The sequence below is a fragment of the Juglans microcarpa x Juglans regia genome, chromosome 6S (assembly GCF_004785595.1).
Source record: "Juglans microcarpa x Juglans regia isolate MS1-56 chromosome 6S, Jm3101_v1.0, whole genome shotgun sequence".
Lineage (NCBI taxonomy): Eukaryota > Viridiplantae > Streptophyta > Magnoliopsida > Fagales > Juglandaceae > Juglans > Juglans microcarpa x Juglans regia.
Genome location: NC_054605.1, coordinates 1,714,446 through 1,738,420, shown reverse-complemented (window position 1 = coordinate 1,738,420; position 23,975 = coordinate 1,714,446). Strand labels below are relative to the sequence as shown.

The 23,975-nt window shown below is 37.3% G+C and overlaps 1 protein-coding gene across 1 annotated transcript; it reads left to right on the top strand.

Moving 5' to 3' along the window:
• Positions 1-17,883: 17,883 nt before the first annotated feature.
• LOC121236431 (HVA22-like protein e) lies at positions 17,884-19,282 on the top strand. The gene is made up of 5 exons (XM_041132858.1): positions 17,884-18,092; positions 18,184-18,210; positions 18,374-18,496; positions 18,601-18,805; positions 18,985-19,282. Exons 1-5 carry the CDS (start codon positions 18,046-18,048, stop codon positions 19,003-19,005), a joined length of 423 nt encoding a protein of 140 aa, XP_040988792.1. The 5' UTR covers positions 17,884-18,045; the 3' UTR covers positions 19,006-19,282.
• The last annotated feature ends 4,693 nt before the right edge of the window (positions 19,283-23,975 follow it).

Sequence of the window (23,975 nt, the reverse complement as noted above, 5' to 3'; positions counted from 1 at the left end):
TCGAGACTCTTATGTATATACATTGAAAATGAAGAGATAGGACAAGAAAGAGATAAAGACAGTGGTTGATTGATATACAAAAGGATTTGAAAGTGAGACTCAACACCTAAGGGATAACTCCAAAGAAGAAAAAGACTTTTATAAAAGGAAGGGATCACTACAAACTTGGGGAATTGAATATATGCTCTCTTGAATCTTCTCTACACTTTATTGGGACTCTCTCTCTAGATTTCCACAATGATAGCATCTTCTTCAACATTTTGTCAACTTTTTTTTCTCCATTGTATTGAGAGCTATGTAGACCTGTAAAATCACGAAACACAATAGATTTCACCATGAAACAATCCATGGACCTAGTTTTTTTTTTTTTTGGGTCAAATCTCATAAATCTGTCTATTTCTTTATTTATATTTTGTGTTTTATTTATTATTTAGATAATGAATGAGCATCCAAGCACAATAGCAACAACAAAGCATAATCAAAGGCCATTCGACCATTCTACTCACCTCCAGCCCTGGCACTAAAGATCACCCCAAACAACAAAGAAAAAGGTGCACGACGAGAAATGAAACTCACCCTGAGCAACATGTACGGTGCACAAAGCAATAAGGAATGCCAATGGGCTAACAATAAAGCTCACCCATAGCAACAAGGAAGGCCAACAAGCAAGCAATGAAGCTCTCCTCGAGCAACAAGCATGGCCCAATGGGCTAACAATGAACTCGTGGTCTTTCTTGACTTATAACATATAATTGGATACCTCACAGCTCTCTATGCACCGCATGTTCCCCATTAGTTACCACATAAACCATTGGCCACTTTGACCAAAGTGACTACATCTTGTCTTTCATATACGGCAGCTTGCATTTCACCTTCACCGTAGGTGCACCCATTAGCTTTAGGTGCGATCCCACTCCAGTGTCCATTTCTTTTAGGAACCATTCGAGGTCCGCCAACAGTACTTCGTCGACCCAGGGGCATCCCTCCATTTTACACACTCCTGAGAGGATAGAGGAGTTCCACTAGGACATTCCCCCATCCCAGCATTTGGGGTTGTGATAAAAACTTTACTTTTTAAAAAGACTTTTTTCCTTTCAAATGGGTTTTTACAATCTCAATGCATGTGACATGACAATGAATTTTAGAACTTTCATGAGACACATGAAATGCCAAAATGCTTCATCATAACTATAAGACATTCATGCATGCAATACATGTCGCGTTAAGGCTTGAAAATATTAGAACATGCAAACATGTTCCTTTATAACAATTTAAAGGCATTCACATCAATCAAGAGCATACATTCCAATAAATTCCATGTAAAGGTTGAAACATACAAACCCTAACATAATCAAGAATCATCCTTAACACATTAATCTTAAACACCAATGATCTTACTTCATCCATAGGGTTGGCCAAAAACTCTTGAATCATCTAGTGTATTGAGCAAAGTCTTTAATAAAGAATTCTCATGGATGGCCGAAACATTTTCTTGTGGTTGTGGACGATATTTTCATGAACTTAGTCCTATACCAAAATGGTGAAACGACAAATATTCATGTTCAAACATAGTACAAACTAAAACCCTAGCATAGCTTCTTTCCCAATTTTTCATAACATACATATCTTCCATAGACCACTTTAATCATACTTTAAAAATAATCATATTAAGAGAAGTTTATAGCATAGGGAAGAACAACAATGTCACAAATGACCATACAAAACCGAAACAACCAACAAGTTCACAAGTCATATGCATAAGATATCCAAGTATAAGTTAGAGGTGTACTTACAAAAATCCAAAAAATGTATCTATAGCAAGCGAGCTGAAAAATCACGTGTAATACTAGTGAGGATCATTATTCAAGAAAAACTCTAACACATGTGTTTAAGTGTAGTGTTCTTTACATCCTTTTCTTTTTTCAAGAAAAAGTCTTCATGCATTTAGACCCTCCTCTCTTGAGTCCGAAACTAGACTATAACAAACCTTGCTCGTGATACTCACTAATGCTGTGATTCTGTTACCTAAAAAACATCATGCATTAAGGCTTAAAACAACTAGGCTTACATTTTTCTTTCTTTGAAGAAAACTCTAACCTAGCCATGTATGTGGGATTGCGGATTCATGTGAAAATCTTCCAAAGATATGAGCTGTCTCCTTTAGCTCAAGTGTGTACAAGTGAGCATGAGTTCTATATGAACTAAGCTTAAACTGAATTGTCACTCTCTTGAAGCCGTGTGTGTATATAGAACAAAATAAAAGTTGACTTCATACCTTCTAGGTTTTCCTCTTGCAAGTATCTCCTCACTTTGCTTATTCTCAAAAGGATGTTTGGGTGAGAAGAAAATAATGTGGAGAGTGTTTGGTTGGTGAGAAAGTGATGGAAACTTAGAGAAAATGGTGATGACCGAAACTTACAATAGCAATACACAAAATGGCCAAAAGTCCTTAGGTTTTGCTCCTTCTCTTTTATAGGCACTCATAACGCATCTTGCATGAATGAAGCTAATGCATGGATGCCAAGTGGTGTGTAACCCTATGACACATTCCTCTAGCTCATCATTTGATTGTGTTGGGAACTAAAAGCACCATTTTTTACATGTGGCGCCTCCTTCCAAAATCGAAACTCACTTCCCCTTTTGCCCTCCATTTCATGTCTTGGTTCAATGTATCGAGTGGCTATAAAGTCTTTTATCAAACTCAAATCCTCATCAATCTGTTACATGTGTGCATGAGTGCCAAGTGGCATGTTAGAAGTGTGTGTGTGTGTGTGCGCGCGCGCGCGCTCGTGTGCATGGGCTGCCTAATCCTTCTCTTCCCTAGGAGATCTTCTTTTCATCATACTTTTGGGCAAGCATGTGATTGGTCCCTTCAAGCATAAAGAACCATGCCCTAGTCGTCCAGCTCAAGATTTCTTACACAAAATCTTCTTCTAGAAGCCCTAGGCGTGTAAGGCCTTTCCTCCAACCTTGATCTTGCTCTATCTCAAGACAACTTTTTACCTACCTCTATGCATGTATGACACATGGCAAAAAACAACCTTCCTTTCTCCTTTGTTGTAGTTCATGGCTTCTTGGCCTTCCTTAGGTTCCACTTTTCTATAACCTAATCATTTCCTCCTAGAATCTCTCCCTCATAGTGACATGTTTCAAAAAGCTTTCTCCCACAAGCAAAGATCTTCATGCATGCGTGACACATGGCAAGAAAGTGATAGATCTTCCTATGGTAGGCGTGTAAGCCAAACTCTAGCTCCTTCTCACCTCTCTTCCCTTATTTCCAACTAGATTCATCAAGTCCTATATATAGCTTCATTGGATGACAAGTAGCATACCAAAATCTTAAGTTGGGCTTGAGCCCTAATTCTGTTGGGCTTCAAAACCCTAATTTCCTACAAGGGCCGAAACTCTAATGGGCTTATAAAAAAAAATTACACAAAAGTCTAGAAAGTCTTAGTCGTCACAGTGGGCATCAGCATGCCTGCATCATAGAAGAGAAATGAAGCTCACCCTGAGCAACAAGTGTGACAAGAAAACAACTTGCCCCCTCTGTGAGCATCATGAGTGAGTACTAAAGGTTGCCTTGTTTATTGAGCATAGTGGGCACTTAGCCTGTCTATGCTTTGAGCACCATGAATAAGCACAAAAGCTATCCTCGAGCAACAAGCATGTTGAGGACTTCTCATATCACAGGCGAGCAATAAAGCTTGCCCTGAACAACAAGCATAGTAGGAACATCACGGGAAGCACTAAAGTCTACCTCTGCCTGGAGCATCACAGGCTAAGCTTTAAGCTCGCTAGCAATGGCTAAGTGTCCGAGTTTGCTTCCCTTAAACTAGTGAAGATAGAAAAGTTGATAAACGTAAACTCATCTCATTGGTCTTAACCAACAACACTCAGGCATGTTGAGCCCAATCATGGGCCCCAATACAAGCATGTAGAACAAAGAAGATACACAGGCCACATTCATATAAGTCATTGAGTGGCAAACAATCTCCATCAACAAAAATCGTTCGATGGCAAGAAAACCCCATCTGGCAAAACTAGCTCAATGGCGAGCGATCTCCAGCATGCAAAAACACTCAACAATGAACAATCTCCACCAAAAATTTGATTTAGTAACTAAATGGTCCTGGTTTACTTCTCTCAAAACTTCTATTTGAATTTTATATCTGCTAACAAATTTAGTTTGATAGTTTTTTTTATAATAAAACCCCTCAGATCTCCACGAGACTCTCAAGGAATGAATAAGCAAAAACAGCAAGATGGATAAGCAATCGTTTTGCTTGTTGGTCTCAACCAAAGACAAGTTCAAGCAGTTCGGACCCCAAACAAGAGCCCCAAGGTGAATAAACAAAACAAAATGGATGCACAAGCAAAGCACTATGTTTGATAGCCTTATTTAATTACAATCAACCCCAGCTAGAAAAAATCTTGGAAACTAAGGTATTTGGCATGGGGCACCAACGGGTTCGCCCTTGAGCTCCGTGTAGACAACTCAACTCTCTATATTCGCCAAAACAGATCATCCTAGTGTGCTTACTTGGGCGGATTAGATCTTCTTTATCACCAAGGCAAGGCCACCTTCAAGTCTCACCTAAGAACCACATGCTCTCACACCCTAGCAAGAAAAAAAAAAAAACAAGAAGAAGAAAAACCCCCAACAACGGGGTCATTTCCGAGCCACACTTGATCACTCTAGAATTTCCATAAAAGTGTCAAAGTGAAAGGATAAGATCACAAAGATCAGTGAAAAACTGTTTTGCCTACTAGCCTTCACCGGTTGAAATCGAGCACTCACAAAACACAACCATGAAGATTAGGCCATTTGGTTCAAGTTTGCATGTCTCACACTTGTGGTTTGGATTATTTATGTTAACCAGTCTGGTTTTTGGTGACAATTTCTTTGAAAAGCCAGGCCACCCTAGAGTTAAACACTCAGGCTCCCTATGATCGAGTCCAACACTCGCACCATACAATTGAGGTTAACACTCACGCCACCAACAAGCGAATGATATTAGCACTACCACCTGCTATTGAGGCTAACATGCTAACAACAATCAACCAAGGTTAGCACTCGGACATGCGATCAATGTTAACACAAGCGCAAAATAGTCAAGTCACCATAGAGTCAAGCATCCCAACCACTGCCATTTACAAAATGCCAAACCTAACTAGAGTCAAATACTCGGGCCCCCTAATACTTATTTTGGCGCCCCATTCCTCAGTAAAGAACCTGATGAGAATCCACTGTGCCAAGGATACCAACTGGTCCGCAACACTCTGGATTTAGATCGGAAATAGGCATGCAGTTTTTGCAAGGAATGAATGTGTAAGCAAAAATATATATGTATATGTGTATTGTAGAGAAGTAAGTAAAGGTTTAGTTTGAGACCAAACTCTATTTGCAATAGAGGTCTAAATCGGAAAAATGTTCAATTATATAAACATAAATATCCATATGTTACTATCACTTCCCAAATAATATTACACAGCACCAATTTTTCATTGCTTACATGCAAGTATGAAAAACCAGACATAATTTGTCACCTGACCTCTAAGAATGCAAACAACTATTGACAGAAACAATACTCCATTACTATCACTCGGGCGGGGTTGGTCCTTCTTCCTGAAGGACCTCTTATGGGCTTACATCTACATCAATGTCTATAGCTCTGATAAACAAAACTATAGGTAGATTAAACAGCTATGACAAAATTGCTAATGACAAGCGATGTAAATGAAGATGCAATGCATCGTTTTATGTAAAATATTTGTGAACACATACTTATGCGTGGCAAGGAATAACCCTCTAAACATGAACACACGTATTCATAGTTATGGTGATGAGCCACCATCTAAATAAAACACAATTATATAAGTAGGGAGAGGAATTAGACTCTGTACAAATCTCAAGAATACAAATTTATAACCATGGCGAGGAACCACCCTCTTCTCAAGCATGGAAAACTCATCATATAGAATCTCATCACAAAAAATATGAAGTAGAGAAATCACTCTATCATTCGGCTCGAGGACTTACTCTACCCTACCAACGTGCACATGATACACATGGAAAATTTCTCTACCCGATCAACCGACTTGAATGAAAGGGGAGAATTACAGAATATGCAAAGCCAACTATTGAAAATACCCACAACATTTATCCCACATTCTCAATACTATCTGATAACCTAACCCACCTTAATATTATTTAAAATACTACAGCAACACTGAGGCTATTCCTCTAATCTCTCCCTTAAAGCCACTTGCTTTCAATAAAGACTCTGACTCCAAAGAAGCTGAAACACTTAAGACTTTTTGTCCCTTGTCTAATTCCTTTTATAGGGCAGGACCATCAGGTGTCCTTCTAATGTACTCCTAAATCTTAGCATACTTGAATAGGAGCTCTTTGATTTCAGTTTTCCATCTTTAGGATGACATAGATAAATTCATGGGATAAGGCATGCACGTTCTTGTCGCTTGCCTTTAGTCCAATCCATAGTCCTTCCCCAAATAAGGGTCTCCGAAACGGCGCTAGACCATACTTCTGAGTTGAGATGATATGGCCTGCAGAGTCTGCAGAGTCATAATCTTTTTTTTTTTTTTTTTTTTTTTGCTACCTTCCTTAACAAGGATTTTTGTCCTCAAAATTTGGTAAGCACCAACCCTCGATATAACATTCTAGGAAGGTGATCTAGGTTGGGCGTTCTTCAGTGTTTTCTGCCGACATGAGTCATGGTGACGACCTACCATTACCTCAATCCACCAACGGACCTTCATCATCTATGATTCTGACAAGAGTTTCCTCCTCGTGTACCCTTCGTCAGATACTTTTGGTGCATTAATCGACACTGCTCTCTTGCATCCTAGCTCCTCTGCTAGAGTCGGCATCATCAGATTGGGAAAAGAGTTTCATCCTCACCATTGTCCTTTTCTTGTTCATCACGTTCTTGGACCATTTTTTTCTCCGCACATCGTGCCATCTTGGTCCAACATTTCCATCACTAGTCCTCCGATAGCTTTCTTCATCTCGACATGAATCCTCCTTTGCTTGCCAGCACTCTACTTCTAGCCTCATCACTTCGCATCGTTCTTCCATGGAATGACGAATTATTTCTAGCAGCACGACTGCCTTCAGGCCATCCTCTTCTCTTGCACCATCATTACAATTTGAGAGCTCTAGGTGTTGTAGCCCAAAGGGTAATTTGAATATAGATGCACTCCTACCTTCAAATTGTCTGAACTACCCTTGTTGAGTGTGTTCCAGCATACCTACTACGAGTCAGATTAATATGAGAGCTGCTCCCACTTCCCACTCACTTTTCCATGTAAATTCCTCGTTTCTTGTGTTTCCTTATTGCACTTTCACCAAGAGTACAATTTTGGACCATAGTCGTTATTCCCTCTTAGTTGTACGCTACTAGGCCTGCTTCTCCAATATTTGGTAGGGTCCAAAATATCTTGGGCTCAGCTTCCCGCTTTACCCAAACATTTTTACTCCCTTCATTGGTGATACCTTGAGATACAACCCAGTCACCTTCTTCAAAGGTCAACTCCCTCCTCCTTACATCGGCATAGCTCAACTCCTTCCTCCTTACACCTTTCTCTCTCATCAATTGTATGATCTCTAGTCCAATCACTTTGGCCTCCCCTACTTTGTCCTAAGATAAAAGCGATCGACAATAGTTGTTTGGAAGCTATTCTTATAGGCAAACTGGATGAGTGGGACTTGGCCTTCCCATGGACTTATAAAGTCTAATACAAATCCTCTTAGCATGTCCTCTAGTGTCTAGATTTTCCTCTCAAACTATCCGTTAGTTTGTGAATGATATGCACTACTAATTCTTAACTTAGTGTCCATTGTCACTTTCAAGCTTTTCCAGAAATGAGATGTGAACCTCAGATCTCGATTCGACACTATGGTTTTGGACACTCCATGAAGTCTAACTATCTCCCTTATATATTACCGAGTTAGCTTACTCGATTATCCAAATTGCATCATTGCCACTGGTGGTATAGGGTAATCTGACAACGAAGTCTATAACTATGTCCTCCCACTTCCACTATGGAGTGGGTATGGATTCTAAATTCCCGACCGGTCTCTAATGCTTGGCCTTTACTTGCCTACACATGGCACACCTCTCGATGAAGGGAGCGATATCTCATTTCATTCCTTCTCATCAAAAGCCCTTCTTGAGATCTCGATACATCTTTGTTGCCACCACCATATACCAAATATGGTGAGGAATGAGCTTCGGCTAGTATTCTTTCCAAAATTTCTTAATTAGCCATAACTACTCTTCGCCCTTGACATAATAAGGTTCCGTTTTTGCCCAAACTAAAATGCAGGGGTCATTTCCCACTTCAGACTCTTTGTCAAATCTCTAGTAACTTCGAATCCTTCCTCTATTGGCTCTTTTGCTTGTCGAAATCACTCACGCTTAATTCTGGCATTGAGGCGAGAAATTCCTTTTCCAATGAATCATTCCCCAACAATTGCCTCATTCTTTCATAAAGTGAATCCACTCATGTACGGCCTCCTTCCTTCTTAGATCTAGACTTTCGACTTAGCGCATCAGTGACTTGATTTCACACTAATAATGGCTTATAGTCTCTAGCCATCTCCATTGTCTCATGTTGAGGCTCTTCTGGGAGAAGAGATGTCTCGAACTGCTATGATCAGTATAAACCTTACACGCTTCTCCATACAAGTAATGTTGCCAAATCCTCAAGGCAAACACTACGGCTGCTAACTCTATATCATGTGTGGGGTTGTTCTTTTCGTGACCTTTTAATTGTCTAGACACATAAGCTACTACCATTCCTCCTTGCATCAAGATGCATCCTAGTCTATATTTCGATCCATTGCTAATCTATATTTCGATCCATCGCTATATACTACAAATGGCTTGTGGGACTTTGGTAATGCTAACGCAGGGGTTGTGGTTAACCTTCTCTTTAGTTACTTAAAGCTCTGCTCACATTTCTTGGACCAAATGAGCTTGGCTTTCTTCCTAGTCAACGTCATGAGAGAACTCGACAATTTGAAGAATCCTTAAACGAATCTCATGTAACAACCAACTAAGCCCAATAAACTCCTAACTTCATGCACCGTGGTAGGATGATGGCAATCCATGTCTGCCTTGATTTTTCTTAGGTCTATTGTGACTCATTCCTTAGATATCAGATTACTACAGAACTTAACTTCCTCTAACCAAAACTCGCACTTGTTGAGTTTGGCAAATAATTAATGTTCTTTAAGCTTCCTCAGTACCAACCTTTGGTGATTCTCATGACTCTTTACATTCTTGGAGTATACTAAAATATCATCTATGAAGATTACCATGAACATATCCAAGAATGCTCTAAACTCCCTATTCATAATATCCATGAATGCTGATTGGGCGTTATCTAACCCAAATGGCATCACTATAAACTCAATCTGGCCATACCTCATCCAAAAAGCATTTTTTTGTTTGTCTTCTTACTTGATATTAAATTGGTGATAACCGAATCTGAGTTCAATCTTAGAAAATATTTCAGCACCCAATAACCGGTTGAACAAATCATCTATCCTTCGTTAGGGATACCTATTTTTTATGGTCACCTTATTCAACTCTCGATAGTCGTTGCACATTCTAAGGGTTACATCTTTCTTCCTAACAGATAGTATCGGTGCTCTCCATGGTGATAAACTCGGCCTAATAAATCCCTTCATCATTAATTCTTGAAATTGACTCTTTAGCTCTTTCAACCTTGAGGGGGCATCCTATAAGGTGCCTTATGTATGGGAACTATCTCTAGTTTTGGTTTGATTGAAAATTAAACTTCCCTAGGAGGTGGTAATCCTGCCAACTTCTCGAATACTTCTAGAAACTTGTCCACAGCTGGCATTCCTTGCACCTCCTTAGGCTCCTTCCCCTTAAGCACTAAATGTACCAAATAAGCATTGGCTCCACTTGCCAAATCCTTCTTAGCTTGCAGTATTCTATAATTGACAGTAACTTACTGTCTCAGAATACTATGTCATTCATTCTAGGTACTTGAATGCTACTATTCATTGTCAGCAGTTAATACTCATGAAATGCCGAAACAACCAATCCATACCTAGAATAACATCGAAATCCAACAATTTGAACACTATCAAGTCTACCTCCACCCTATCTCTAAGGGACAATTTTGCAACCATTTTGGTGCAGAATATCGTTCTCCATTTGGTATTTGCTATGAAAATCCTTTGATGCATTGGTTTGGCCCAAAGATTGCTTATTCTAGTAAACATAGTCGATACCAATGAATAGGACTTACCCAAGTCAATTAGAGTACTTGCGTACTATTGAAACATCCTAACTCGCTATGAAACGACTGAATAACTCATTTCTTACAACTATGCTCCTACAACTACCAGCCAATTGGCTAAGATCTAGGCTTCATACTTGTGATGACAATGTTTTCTAAATCTCAGGGGTGACCTCATTGATTCTTCCTAGTGTGAGGGTGTATGCTCTCGCTTGTATCTCTTGCATTTGGTCTATCCATCCACCGAGAAGGTCGATTTGTTGCACTGGCATTGCCTGAAGGCAATTCTTAACGAAATGTCTCATCCATCTACATCTATAACAAGAGATTGAGGCCTGGAAATAGTCCCTTTCGAGGGAGCTATGACACACCAGTATTCTACCTCCCACATTTATGCTAGGAGTGGTCGGTGGGCTTACTCCTGCACTACTCACAAACTTCTTCGGGAAACCCAAACTTCTTCCCTCGCCTGCAAACTTTCTCTGCTTCTGGCCAGTCATAATGGCCACTAAATTACGATACTCATGTTCAGCGATAAAGACCACATTTACTGACTTATGAAAATCCTTGTGTCCGCATACACGACTGTAGTCCATCTTGGAACTGCTTTGTACGCATACCTTCCGTAGATATAAGGTGAGCGGCAAACCTTCCAGACTTCATAAATTTAGTAGTATATTGATCTATTGCCATGCTGCCCTATTTGAATTTCGCTGCCTCATAATGAAGGGAAAGTACCGATCATCACACTCATTCTTGAACCTTTCCCACAAAATCATTTCCATGCTTCGCAATTTAATGGTAAGCAAATGCCTCTTGGCATTCCACCATATCGTCGCTTCCCTTGGAGCAAGTAGCTCGCAGACAATACCTTCTTACTTTTTGCGTGTCCACTCACTTCATAAGTCCTCTCAATGTCCATAATCCATCTTTCTGCCTTATTTGATCCTTCATTACCAAAGAATCCTAGGTAACGGTAGGTCATAAATTGCTCAAATGTGCACCCTTGTTGCTTTTACCTAGGGTTATTCACTTGTTGCATCTGCATCTAGCATTGTAGAGTTCGTGTTGCTATTGTAGCACATCTGTGATACAATTAATCGCTCTCGCTAAATTGCAATCTCTCTCGTCACACAGTTGATCTCCCTTGCAATTATCCCTAGGTCGCTCATCTCCTGGAACTCTTGGTCGTACCATACTTGAATCCTGCCACACAACCCAAGCCTATTATTTTCTAGCATAACTCTCACCTAGCAAACATAGGTCAAGACTTCGTTACTTAAAATCCAAACTTCTGGTGCTAGTGATCAAATCATATTTCTCTACTACTATCCCTAGTGATAATATGGACTTATCTAGAGCTGTATAAACACTTTGATACCAAGCTATGGTGCCAAGGGTGCTAGCCGATCAGCAACACCTTAAATTTAGATCAAGAATAAGCATGCAATTTTCATAAGGAATGCACCTTTTTCATAAGGAATGCACCTCTAAGCAAAAAAAATACATGTATATGTGTATCACAGTGGAATAAGTAAAAGTTTAGTCAAAGACTAAACGCAACTTGTACTATAGGTCTAAACCACAAAAAACATAATCCATTTAGTATAAATATCCATATGTCACTGTCACTTCCCAAATAATATTATACAACTACAATTGTTCATCGCTTATGTCCAAGTATGACAGACCGGACACAATTTTTACGTCTCTAAGAATATAAACAAGTAATAAAGATAGGCCTCCTATCGCTTGGGTGGAGTCGGTTCTTCTTCCTCAGAGACCTCTTCTAAAGCTATGTCTTCATTAGGGTCTATGGTTCCGATAGACGAAACCATAGGTAAATTAAACAGCTATGACAAAACTGATAATGAAAGACAATGCAAGTAACAACGTTTCATTTAAAAGATATGTGAACACATATATTTATGGGCGGCGAGGAATCATCCTCTAATGAGGAACACATGTTTAAAAGATTTGTGAACACATGAGGAACCTCTCTATCGGATTGACTTGAATAAAAAGGGAGAGTCAACTGGCCAAATATTTAAAATACCCATAGTATTTATCCCACATTCCTAGTTAGAAGCTAACCCACCTCAACATTATTTAAAATACTATGTGATGCTAACGTTGCTCCTCCCGTATCTCCCTTTCAAGCCACTTGCTTTTTTTTTTAAGACTCCGAATCCAAAGAAGCTCAAATACGTATGATTTCAAAAGTGAGATTTTGTCTCTTGTCTAATTCCTTTTATAGGGTGAGACTGTTGATGTGGGAATTTAATTTACACATTTTCTTAGTTTTAATTGTTTTGATTCAGAGTGTTTTGTATGTTTCTTAGCTCGTTTTTCTAGAATTTTAGGTATCTTTTACATTTATTTCATTATTAAAAAAGTTTGGTATTTTTTAGGTGTTTAATTATTGAATTAAGTTGAAATTGGGATGATATGAAGAGGCAAAAATGGGGCTAGGCCTAGAGAGCAAATTCTAGTTGGTCTGGTTTAGTCAAACCAAAACACTGTTTGGTTTTTGGGTTCTAACTAGAGCTACAGACCTATATTTTAGGTGTTGTTTGGCTTGATGGAAATATAAGACGCAGAACTAAAACTTTTATGTAGAGCGTAAAACCCGTTTCTGCTAAGTTTTGAACTTCCGTTTTGAAGTTCAAAACTTAGCAGAAACGAAAAAGTTTGAATATGTCTAGAAGTTTACTGTAGCCCAGACCCTGTTTCTATTTTCAGCCTGTATCTGGAGTTCTTGAAGTCAAGATAAAGCAAGCTTAGATGAGTTTTGAAAGCTGAGAGCTAGATCTAAAATTTTCATGAAGGACTCAACTCCAAACTGTGTCGTTTTGATGCTCTAAATCCAGCTGGAATTTGATCAGCCAAGAATTATGGATTTTCAATAACAAATATGGGAGAAATCTTTTGTTTTAAAATTTGAAAAGAAAATCGATTTTGAATGGAATGGATGGATTGCAGATATGGAAGGAGGGTTCTAAAAAGAAAAGTTCCAGAGGGTTTGAGAGTAATTTGGATCGAGAAAAAAAAATCATAAAAGAAATCCAAATCTGAAATGTACTAGGAGACAGCCTGAACATACTTTATTGTTTTGGCTATTACTTCCTACTCACACACCCGATTTATACGATTTATAATGGGTTGGAAAGCTAGCTTATAGGGATACAATTTTGTCTCTAAGAAGTATCTCAAAATTCGGACTCCTGAAACATGTACGTGGCTGCCAATATAAATCCTAAAAGTTAGGCATTTTTTTAGGGGGAATCATGAAAACATTAGGGTTTCTTTTCGACCCTATATAAGCATATCATTGGCACGAAATTGAGGGAGGAGAATTGAAGGAAGAGTCGTAATTCTGAAAGGAAGAACGAAGCTCACGATTTCTGCAATTACAGAGTTCTTTTTATCTTTCTCTAATTTTTAGTTGCTAAATTATTATTAAATATGTTGAATTCGAATTTATGTTTGAGAAATAATTGGATTATTTTATTAGTTATGATTTGCTAATTTTCTTATTCTAGGGCAAGGATGCAGTCATTGAATTTTGGATATGATTTGAGTATGATTGTATTGAATACCCTTTGTTAATTACAATTAGATGATTTCGATTTTCATTCTTGCAATTTACTGGCCATGAATTGCATACTTAAGTTGTTGAATGAGGTAACGAAAGTTGAAGTTCAGTATTAGTTCATGAATTCAAGAAACCTTGGCAATGTAGTTTAGAAATAAATACACACATTTGTGACTTATATTCAAGAATTCCATAGAGCATAATGAATTTATATTTAATTTATGTGATCACGACAATAGACAAAATATTAATATAGGTATATGTGTTATACCTTGAAAGAGGATATCACATAAAAAAGGGAATTCGGTCATTGTAATTAGCAAAACATTAATACAAGCAACTAGGTTTAAACTCATTGAAGGAATTCAATTGATGAAATCCAAGTCCTAGGAGCCTTTCATGTTTGATTTTTCAGGTTAAGAATTTACAGTTAGTCACATCAATTTGGGATCGTCTAAATAATATAGGAAATTTTATAAATTGGTACTTAAATCTCCTCCTTGTGGAAATGGTACTATTTTTGCCATGTTCTATTTGTCACGACCTATGCACTTGTGGTATAGTCTAGGGACATCAATTGTCAGATGTCCTTCTAACATACTCCTAACTCTCAGTATGCTTGAATAGAAGTCATTTGATCTCAACTATCCATTTGTAGGATGACAGGGACAGACTGATGGGATAAGACACGCAAGTTCCTACAGGTGGCCTTTAGTCCAATCTCCAGTCCTTCCCAAATAAGGGTCTCCCACATGACGCTAGATCACACCTTTGAGTTCAGACAGTATGGCCTGTAGATCGTAATCTTTTTTTTTCTTTTTTTTTTTGCAGACTCACTCTAGATGTGACTTTTTAGGTGGACTATGTGCCTCTGTGTACATCCTTGCCTCCTTTTGAGCATTTCTGTGTTATCCTGAAAAGCCCTTAAATCTGTATGGGTCTTGTCCTTAACCATTGCTCGCCATATACTTGCAAATTTCCCTTTGCCCAATCTACCAACCTCTTCAGCTTTTCGTTCTCGCCTTCACACGGTTAGCACATTTTCTCAATTGATCAGTTCCAGGTGAAAATTTCTTTGTTTGTCTTGTGCTGAGATGTGTTCGCCAAGCTCTTGCAACATGCTACTTGCCTTACTCATCGTTTAGCCGCACGTTGTATGGCTAGTTGCCTGTTCTTTGACCCCTATTGGATGAATCTTCCTTCGTTGTCTAGTCTTGAATTGTCTCTGCCAAGCTTTCTGCATAGTCTGGCTCATCCTATCCCTTAGACTAGTTGCACTCTACCTGACCGTTGCCTCATCTTCCATTGCACCTTTCCTGCAGGAAGAGGTCTCCTCCCTTGCTTCAACACTCTCAAGCCAAGCACTCAGGTTCCCCATTCAACTTTGAGCAACTCCATCAATTGAACGTGCCTATGGGCTCTATAACCACTGTGATGCTAGGAATGAGCCTTTAGGCTCCATAACCTCCGTGTGCAAGTTGTCTTCAGGAACAAGTCGACGGGCTCGAAACTTGCCTAAGATGGATCTAGGGGGCCAACGGGTTCGCTACCCACTTAATGCATGTTTACAACAAACAAACTCTAACCATAACCCTAAAATAACAATGTTGCCTTGAAATCACCACATAGGGCAAGAAATCCACTAGCGCCAATGAAAACAAAAACGATTACCAAATATGAAATACACATTTTCCACTCTTTGCTAACAATAACTAGTCATATGCAATTATCAATCATACACTCATACAAACAAACTTCCTAGAGACAAAATTTTGTAGGCCCTTCCAAGGAATTTTACAAGTTTTAGGTGACTTTTGGTACATCACAAAACAATGGAAAACCAAGGACAAGCTCCATGATTATTTTTCTACAATTCTTGTGGACTTTCTTTTATCATGGTTGATTTTCATATTGAAGATTATTGAGACTTTCTTGTCGAGCAAGTCGACCTCAAGAATTGCAGGGTTCTATTGGGTGTAAAATTAACTAGGGTCCATTCCATTGGAAGCACATTGCTATGAATAAAAGGAAGAGATAAAGTCAAAAGTGGACGACTTTTATACAAAAATGTAAAAGTGACATAATGCGAATGGGACTAAACTACTAAAGAGATAACTCTAAAGAAGGATGAAGACCTCTATTTTAAAAAGGAATGAACCACTACAAACGTGGGGATAGGATACACGCTCTCTTGCATCTCTTCTCTACACTCTCTTGGGACTTTCTTTAGATTTCAACAAGGACATCATCTTCTTCAACCCCTCCCCAACTATTTTTTGTCCCTTGTATTGAAAGCTATGTGAAACTATGAGATATTATAAAATCATCAAATATAGTAGATTTCACCCTCAAATGACTAGTGGACATAGACTCTTATTTTATTTGTCTATCTCTTGACTTAAGAAGTTGGAAGCATGTTTGATTTGAAAAAAGATTTTAGAGTGTCTAGGGTTGGATGAGGAGGGTCTTCTTAACACCTTCTTTTTTTTCTTCTCATCAAAGTTATTTCACAAAGATTTGCCATGGTAAGGAGGGGAACAAGTACACTTGGAAATCGTTGTACACTGGAGAGTTGTATATGCTGCTGCGTTTGAGAAGGATGAATGGCACCTAAAAAAGAATCTATTGATTCTCTCCTAATTGGTTGGACACATAAATCTATGTGTCTCACTTTTTATTTATATGTTATATACTTTATTTATTATTTACATTCTGGATGGACATCCAAATACCGTAGCATTATCAAGGCATTCGATCATTATGCTCGCCTCCTGCCCCGCTTGAAAATTGCATCAACATAAATGCATCCTCCTTTAATAGATTTATCCAATTAGTCCCCATCAAAATCAACTTTATCTCGTAAAATCTTGTATTTTCTTCTTTTTACATTTTCTGTTTATGAATCTATGATTATGATTCTCATTCTATTAGCGAACAATTTAACTTTAAAATAGATAGATCCAATTAATGAATGTAATTGTGCTATCTCTGTCGTGGATAGAGTTGTGATATCTCTGTCGGCAGATCCAATTTATGGACTATCAGCGAACAATTGTCACCCAGTTATTGTTAACTCTGGTGTGAATAGAGTTGTACTATCTCTTAGACTTAGGTCTTTAGAGATCTGTCATCTAGACTAGACCATGTCAGTCACGCTAGTATGCTGAAAAGCTGTTAATATTTGTAACTTGCTTGTTTTTAAGTCAACTTTATATGTTTTCTATTAATGAATAGAATGTGATCCGTTATTATTAAAAAAAAAAAAGTATATAGATCCAATCAGATCAGAAGACATAAACTTAAGCAGGTAAATTCTTATATTTTTTTCACATTTTCTGCTTCTTAAATGTATGATTTTCATATCTATCATTTTTCTGCTTCTTAAATCTTCATGTTATTTTGTAAGAATAAAAAGAAAAGCAATAGGAAGAAGAGGAGGAAGGATTGCCAAGACAGCTAGCTGCTGTAAGTCTGGTTTAGTATTGTTGCCACGAGTGAGGTGATCATCATGATCCTGCAGCTCCAAGATAGTGGATGATTGTGATGCATGCTGCGCCAATATATTAGAAAACAAAAAAATTATCTTCCATGCTTACCCATTCAAGAGGCTTAAGAGTTATAGACAATAATTACCCACCACGTGGCCTACATAATTAGAAGATTACGTATTTTGTGTGTATATGACGTATCCCTCGTAATTAAATTTGGGAAGTTGCCCTTCGTCTGATGCCACATGTTACGTGATGACCTGCATATGCCGATATGCACAACAAAAGCATGAACACGTGGCTTGTGCTTGGAGAAAGGCACAAATCCATTTATATAATAATATGATAATTAATAAGGTGGATTAGACTTACTGTCCTGGACGGTGCAAAATCTAGTTCGACACGTCCAAGGCAGAACCCGATGCTCTCTCCAATCGTGCCACGTCTCCTGATTTCGTACCTATATAACTAACCCACCAAGTCTCAACATCATTGGCTTTGCCGCTTGATGTCTTTTGTCTCGGTGACTCTAAACTACTATTTTCTCGTTAGGTTCAAACTTGTTGATCACTTTACTCTTTCGAAAACCAGTTTCTCTGTTTGCTTTCACATTCCTTTTTTGTTTTTAAGAAACTGACCCCAAAGCACAGGAGGAAAAGGATAATGGGACAATTTTGGACGTTGATCACTCAACTTCATTCACTTTCCGGGTAAGCTTTTATTTTATTTTATTTTATTTTCTGATTTTTGAAACTTTGCCCCAAGATAACTCGAAGTTTCTGTTATTGATGATTTGTGCAGGCCAGTGCTGATGTTGCTGTACCCCTTGTGAGTATATGGATTCTTTTTCTGAGTTTTGATACAGCTAATTAATGTTTCTTTCAGATTAATTCCATTTCATGACGTTATATATTGATTTGTTTTAAAGAAGCTTGAAATATAAAATCATGTATTTTCTTCTTATACAATATCAAGCAACTCGATTTTCCAGATATGCATCAGTGGAGGCCATTGAGAGCACATCAAAACTGGATGACCAACAGTGGCTTGCGTATTGGATCTTGTACTCATTTCTCACTCTCATGGAGATGCTTTTCCAACCCATTTTGGAGTGGTAACAAAAATTCCATACTTGCATCTCAAGATATCATGTTATTTTTTACGTACATCATTCAAATTAACCAACTTTTTTTCTGGGTTTCAATATATTTATTGTAGGATACCTATTTGGTACGATGTGAAGCTACTGTTTGTGATATGGCTAGTTCTGCCACAGTTTCAAGGGGCAGCTTTCTTATATGAGAGGTTCGTGAGAGAGCAAATCAACAAGTATAGATCAGGAGCGAGTGATCATCATCAACAGAAGTCTCCCAATGGCAGCAAGGGCAAGCACAAGTTCCTGCAGTTCGTCACCCCCAAGAAAGTGAGTGTCTCACCTACCATTTCCCCACACCTATATATATATATATATTTATATATATATATATATATTCCAATATATTGCTATTCCGGCCGGCCAATCATGTATGTTCCTACGTAGTTGGGGCTTTGTAATTTATTTTTTGGTATTTATCGTTTAATTTGTATTTGAATAATGGACAGGGGGAGCAGGAGGCATACTAAAGAGAAAAGACTTGGGGGGAACTTGAGATTTCAGTCTGGCTTGTGTCGATCTTCTCCTTCAACGTTTCGTCTTTACAGTTTCCTCTTCTGATACTGTAGAATATTTTGACGCATGTACAAGTTTGTAACTTCTGAAAGGCTTTTGTGACTACGTTTTCTCATACTATGCGTGAAGACTTGGATGGCCGTCTTGTGTTTGATATTTTGCCACGCGCGGCACCAACAAACTGATAATTATGTAATTTGACTCTTATTTACGAGTTCATACGGATTTGCTCTCTGCTTTCGTTCACCAATAATTTAGATTATCTTTGTTCGGTACAAGAGAATGCCATTTTTTAAGGCGAAAAAATTTGTCCCAAAAAATCGAAATTTTTTTATCTCTATTTTGTTTTTAAAAGTTCGTCTTAAAAGAGTTTTGGAGACAAAATATATAATTTTATTTTAAAAATACTTTTTGAGATGAAATTTAACAGTCGAAAGCATTCAAATGAGAATATTCTTTTGGGATGAAATGTCTTTGTTTCAAAAAATTGTTCAAATGAAATATTTATTGTTCGAACGGTCGGTTATTTATTCAAACTAAATTGAAATTTGATTTTAATGATGTGAATTTATTTGATCATATTCAAACTGAGGGACGATTCGAACAATTTGTTTGTTTATATATATTTATGTTTGAACAAAAATAATTGGATTGATGGTGATTCAATATTTATGTTCGAACGGTGTATGGTATATTCGAATGATGACAAATGTGTTTGAATAAACTATTATTTATTCAAATGTTCAAACATGAAGTCTATTTGAACAGACAATTAATCTATTCAAACAGAATTGATGATTCTCAATTTATTTGAATGGTTTTGATTGGTAGTTCAAACGGAAGTTAAAATGTGTTCGAAGGGTAATAAATTGTAAATTACGGTTCGAACTGGGTATTTTACGTTCGAATGATACTCATGCTACAGCATACTGTAAATTCAAAAATGAATCTAATATTAAATATTATAATTAAAACATTACATTTGTTCAAATGTTGCATCAAGTCAAAATAATAAAAATATTACTAAAAAAATAAGTTTTAGGATTGTGGTGGATAGAGTTTTGGGACATCATTAATTGCCACTGTTCGAACATTTTTGAGATTGAATCTCTAACTTCTTTTGCATGTTTTGTTCTAATCTTACCTCTATATCTGCTGTCTAAACTAATTGAGTCTGCAACTCTCTTTTCTTGGACCTCAAATTTTCGATTTTGAGTCTTACTTCCTCTAATTTTCGAGAGTTATTATTCGATCTAACTTGATAAAGGGATGATGATATTGATGTTAAGGAAGGCTTCACACAACTTCCTAAGCCCCTCAGATATCCAGAACGTGGTCTAAGAACCTGAGAAAAGATCTGAACATCGCTCATAGACGATTCATCAGATGAAACCGTAACAGTTTCCATAAATGATATCATCTTGTCCTTTAAAAAAAATCATTAGAGATAGTATAAATAACAAAAATATTATTAGACAGTACAAATAAAAAACTTAAATTTACATAATTTGCTTCTGTTTCGGGACTAGTCCATACACCATCACGATTTGTATGTGATTTAACATACAATTGGGTCAAATTATAATTAGAAAGACTTTCTTGTTCCTATAAAAGGAAAATCTATGTTATAACTTTAATCACAAATTTTGATATGTTAATATTTAAGAGGGAACTAGTATAATGTTACCAACTTTTTTGATACTCAATTAAAAGATTGAAAACCCACATGATGGTGTATTGTTAAATTTGCTCTATTTGCTTCGTTAATAATACTCCGCTACTACAAAAAAAAGCAACATTATTACTATATTTTTTTAATTCATCTATCATATATCATAAAGAAAGATAGCAGCAAAATTACCTAATATGCGGGATCTTCAAACATATCACAAGGTTTTTTCCATTCGTTTGGTGGCGTGTCTTGGATTGGCTTTCGACGCGCCTCTATTGCACTACTGAACTTCTGATACTGTCATGGCATCTACCTTTGTACCTCCGGAATGCATTATACATCAGCTCATCAACCATTAGTCGATCCTTTCGCCGGCCAAAATTAAGTTCAAACTTATCCTTGAGAAAATTATAAATGATTAGTCCAAATACAAACTAATTATAAATTAACATGTCATACTTAATTGTTTTCTAAGTAACTTATTACCAGTCAACGATTTTTTATGTGATATTTCACATCTTGGGAAATTTTATCTAGGAGGATGTAGTCATCAGTGTATATGTGCGAGTAAGGGTACCAAAATAAGAAGCAAGCCAAGCTGCTGAATCTCCAGAGCCACCGATGTGATCATCAGGAATATCAACTTTAATTTTTTCGGCTTTCCTTACTTTCTCTATGCAAACACCCCTAGTAGCACCTTGACTACGACGATGGCTTGCAATGGCTATACAGTAATTGAAGCATATAATATCAAAAAAATTATTTTATTTTTAAAACACTCTTACTTAAATCATTACATAAAATCAAGTGTCTATGTAACATACTTTATTCTAAGTCTGGTGATGTTGGCACACCATTTATGGCAGACGAACCAATTGGGGAGTCAGTAATGGATGGAGATGGCACATGGGTTACTTTACATTTGAGAGGCATATCTGTTGTAAACTGTAATAAATTATTATTTACAAAACTGTTATTATATTTATAACAACGATACTTACACAAAAACAGCTATCATTCACTATCAGTTTTGCTGGACCAGTTGCCCTCATCCTCACTAGAAACTTCAGTTGACTCATGTTCTTCTGGCAATCCTCCCTTAATTACTTTTGGTTCAACATATTCTCTATGCAATGGAACTATGTCATATTGGCTGAGATCAACAAATAGATTGGTGCTTGATTCGTTTTCTTGATACGCTTCTTCATTTGTTGGACCATCAAATTCTTCATGTTGTTCATCTGCATTTGGAATGTAATTATATACATTTCTTAGTGCAAACTTATGTACTACTCGCCATGGGTTTCCATACTCTAGATCATCTAAATAAAAAACTTGATTTGCTTGGCAAGCGAGAACGAAATGATTATCTTCATACCATGTGCGAGATGTATTGACACTCACAAAATATGCATCATTACGCACTTCCAACTTAGGATTTGAGACATCCAAAAAAATTACATTTAAACAACCAGACTGTATGTCCCCCTACGTAATTTAACCCAATGATATCTTCGACAATTCCATAGAAGTCAATGTTATCCTCCTCGTGGCTTCCTTCAATTACGACCCCACAATTTTAAGTTTTTCTATATCGTTCTCTGTCAGCCATGTGAAATATATATCCATGCACCAAACATCCTGAGTATTGGATGGTCCGCCTGGACAGACCACCTACCAAAACATACAGTTCACTTGAGATTTCTTCTGAATTATCACCATTTTTCAATACAACCTACATCAATAAATTTTATTCCAGTTATTAGTATTAGATAGCAAAAAAATCTATTTTAGTGGTATGAAATTCATAGATAGTAAGACATTTTTTAGTAAAACTGTCTGTTCAAACCACCAGGCGAACTCATCTTCATGCTTCTTTTCTACGTTAGTTACACTGTCCAGACGAAGTAATTCTATATGTTCGCTGCACATGTTCAAGTTAACAATTAATTTGTATCAAGTTATATCATATTCCATGACTTTTAATTTATTTTGATACACACAGATTACTAATCTCAAGTAGTTGTCAATCTCTGCGCAGTTATTCAATACATATCATCGGGCTCTATCAAACTGTCGTCCACATAAGTGCCTCCTTGTGCGCCTATGGGATGTACGGTTTGAGAAAATACGAAAAATGATGAATTAACTCTCATTTATCCACCTTCATAATTTCGGTCTGGTCTCGTGAATCTGGTATCAACCCCATGGAAATATATAAAACAAAATGTATATCATTCATTATCAATGTATGACTCTGCAATCGAACCTTCCGGACGAACCTTATTTCTCACGAATTACTTAAGCTTTTCTAAAAATTGTTCAATATGATACATCATCTATACTAGACCAGGCCAACAACTAAAGCCTCATGAGGCAAGTGCACAACCAAATGAACCATTACATCAAAGAATGAATGTGGATACAAACTCTCTAATTTGCAAAATATCACTGCAATGTCAGCTTCCATATTTACTAATGCATCAACTTTCAACGTTCTATTACAAATGTCTTTGAAAATCCTCCTAATTCTGTCAAATCTGCATGAACATCTCGAGTAAGCTTTCCACGCACACCAACTAGCAACAAATGTTGCAAAAATACATGACAGTCGTGACTTTTAAAACTAGTTATCTTCCAATCATGGGCTCACACACATCTTGACATGTTCGAGGCATAACCATCAAGTAATTTGATTGTCATGAACCACTCAAAGCATTTTTTTGCTCTCATCATTTGACGGTGTATACCAACTAAGGGGCATATAAGCTGACGACCCATTATATTGCAAATGCAACTTCCTTCTTATCCCCTACTCCTTATCTTTACGAGAGTTAGCTATATCTTTTGTCTTCCCTTTAATTGACATCAGAGTGCCTAGTATATTCTCACATATATTTTTCTCAATGTGCATAACATCTATATTATGGCATAGTGTCAAGGTAGACCAGTATGGTAACTCAAAGAATATTTTTTTTTCCAATTCAACTCCACTGCTTTTCATTTCCTCTTTCAAGCTCTTGCATCCTTCCATCAAACTTCGCTCTATTTGAGCGTCATCTATGATCATGCAGTAAATATCGACGGTGTCCCATGAAATATAATTTTCTACCATTTGTCAACCATTGAGACTGAATATCTTTATTACAGATAGGACAAGCCATTTTACCTTTTGTGCTCCACCCAGACAAGTTTTCGTATGCTGGAAAATTATTTATTGTCCATAGCACTGCAGCATTCATCTTGAACTCT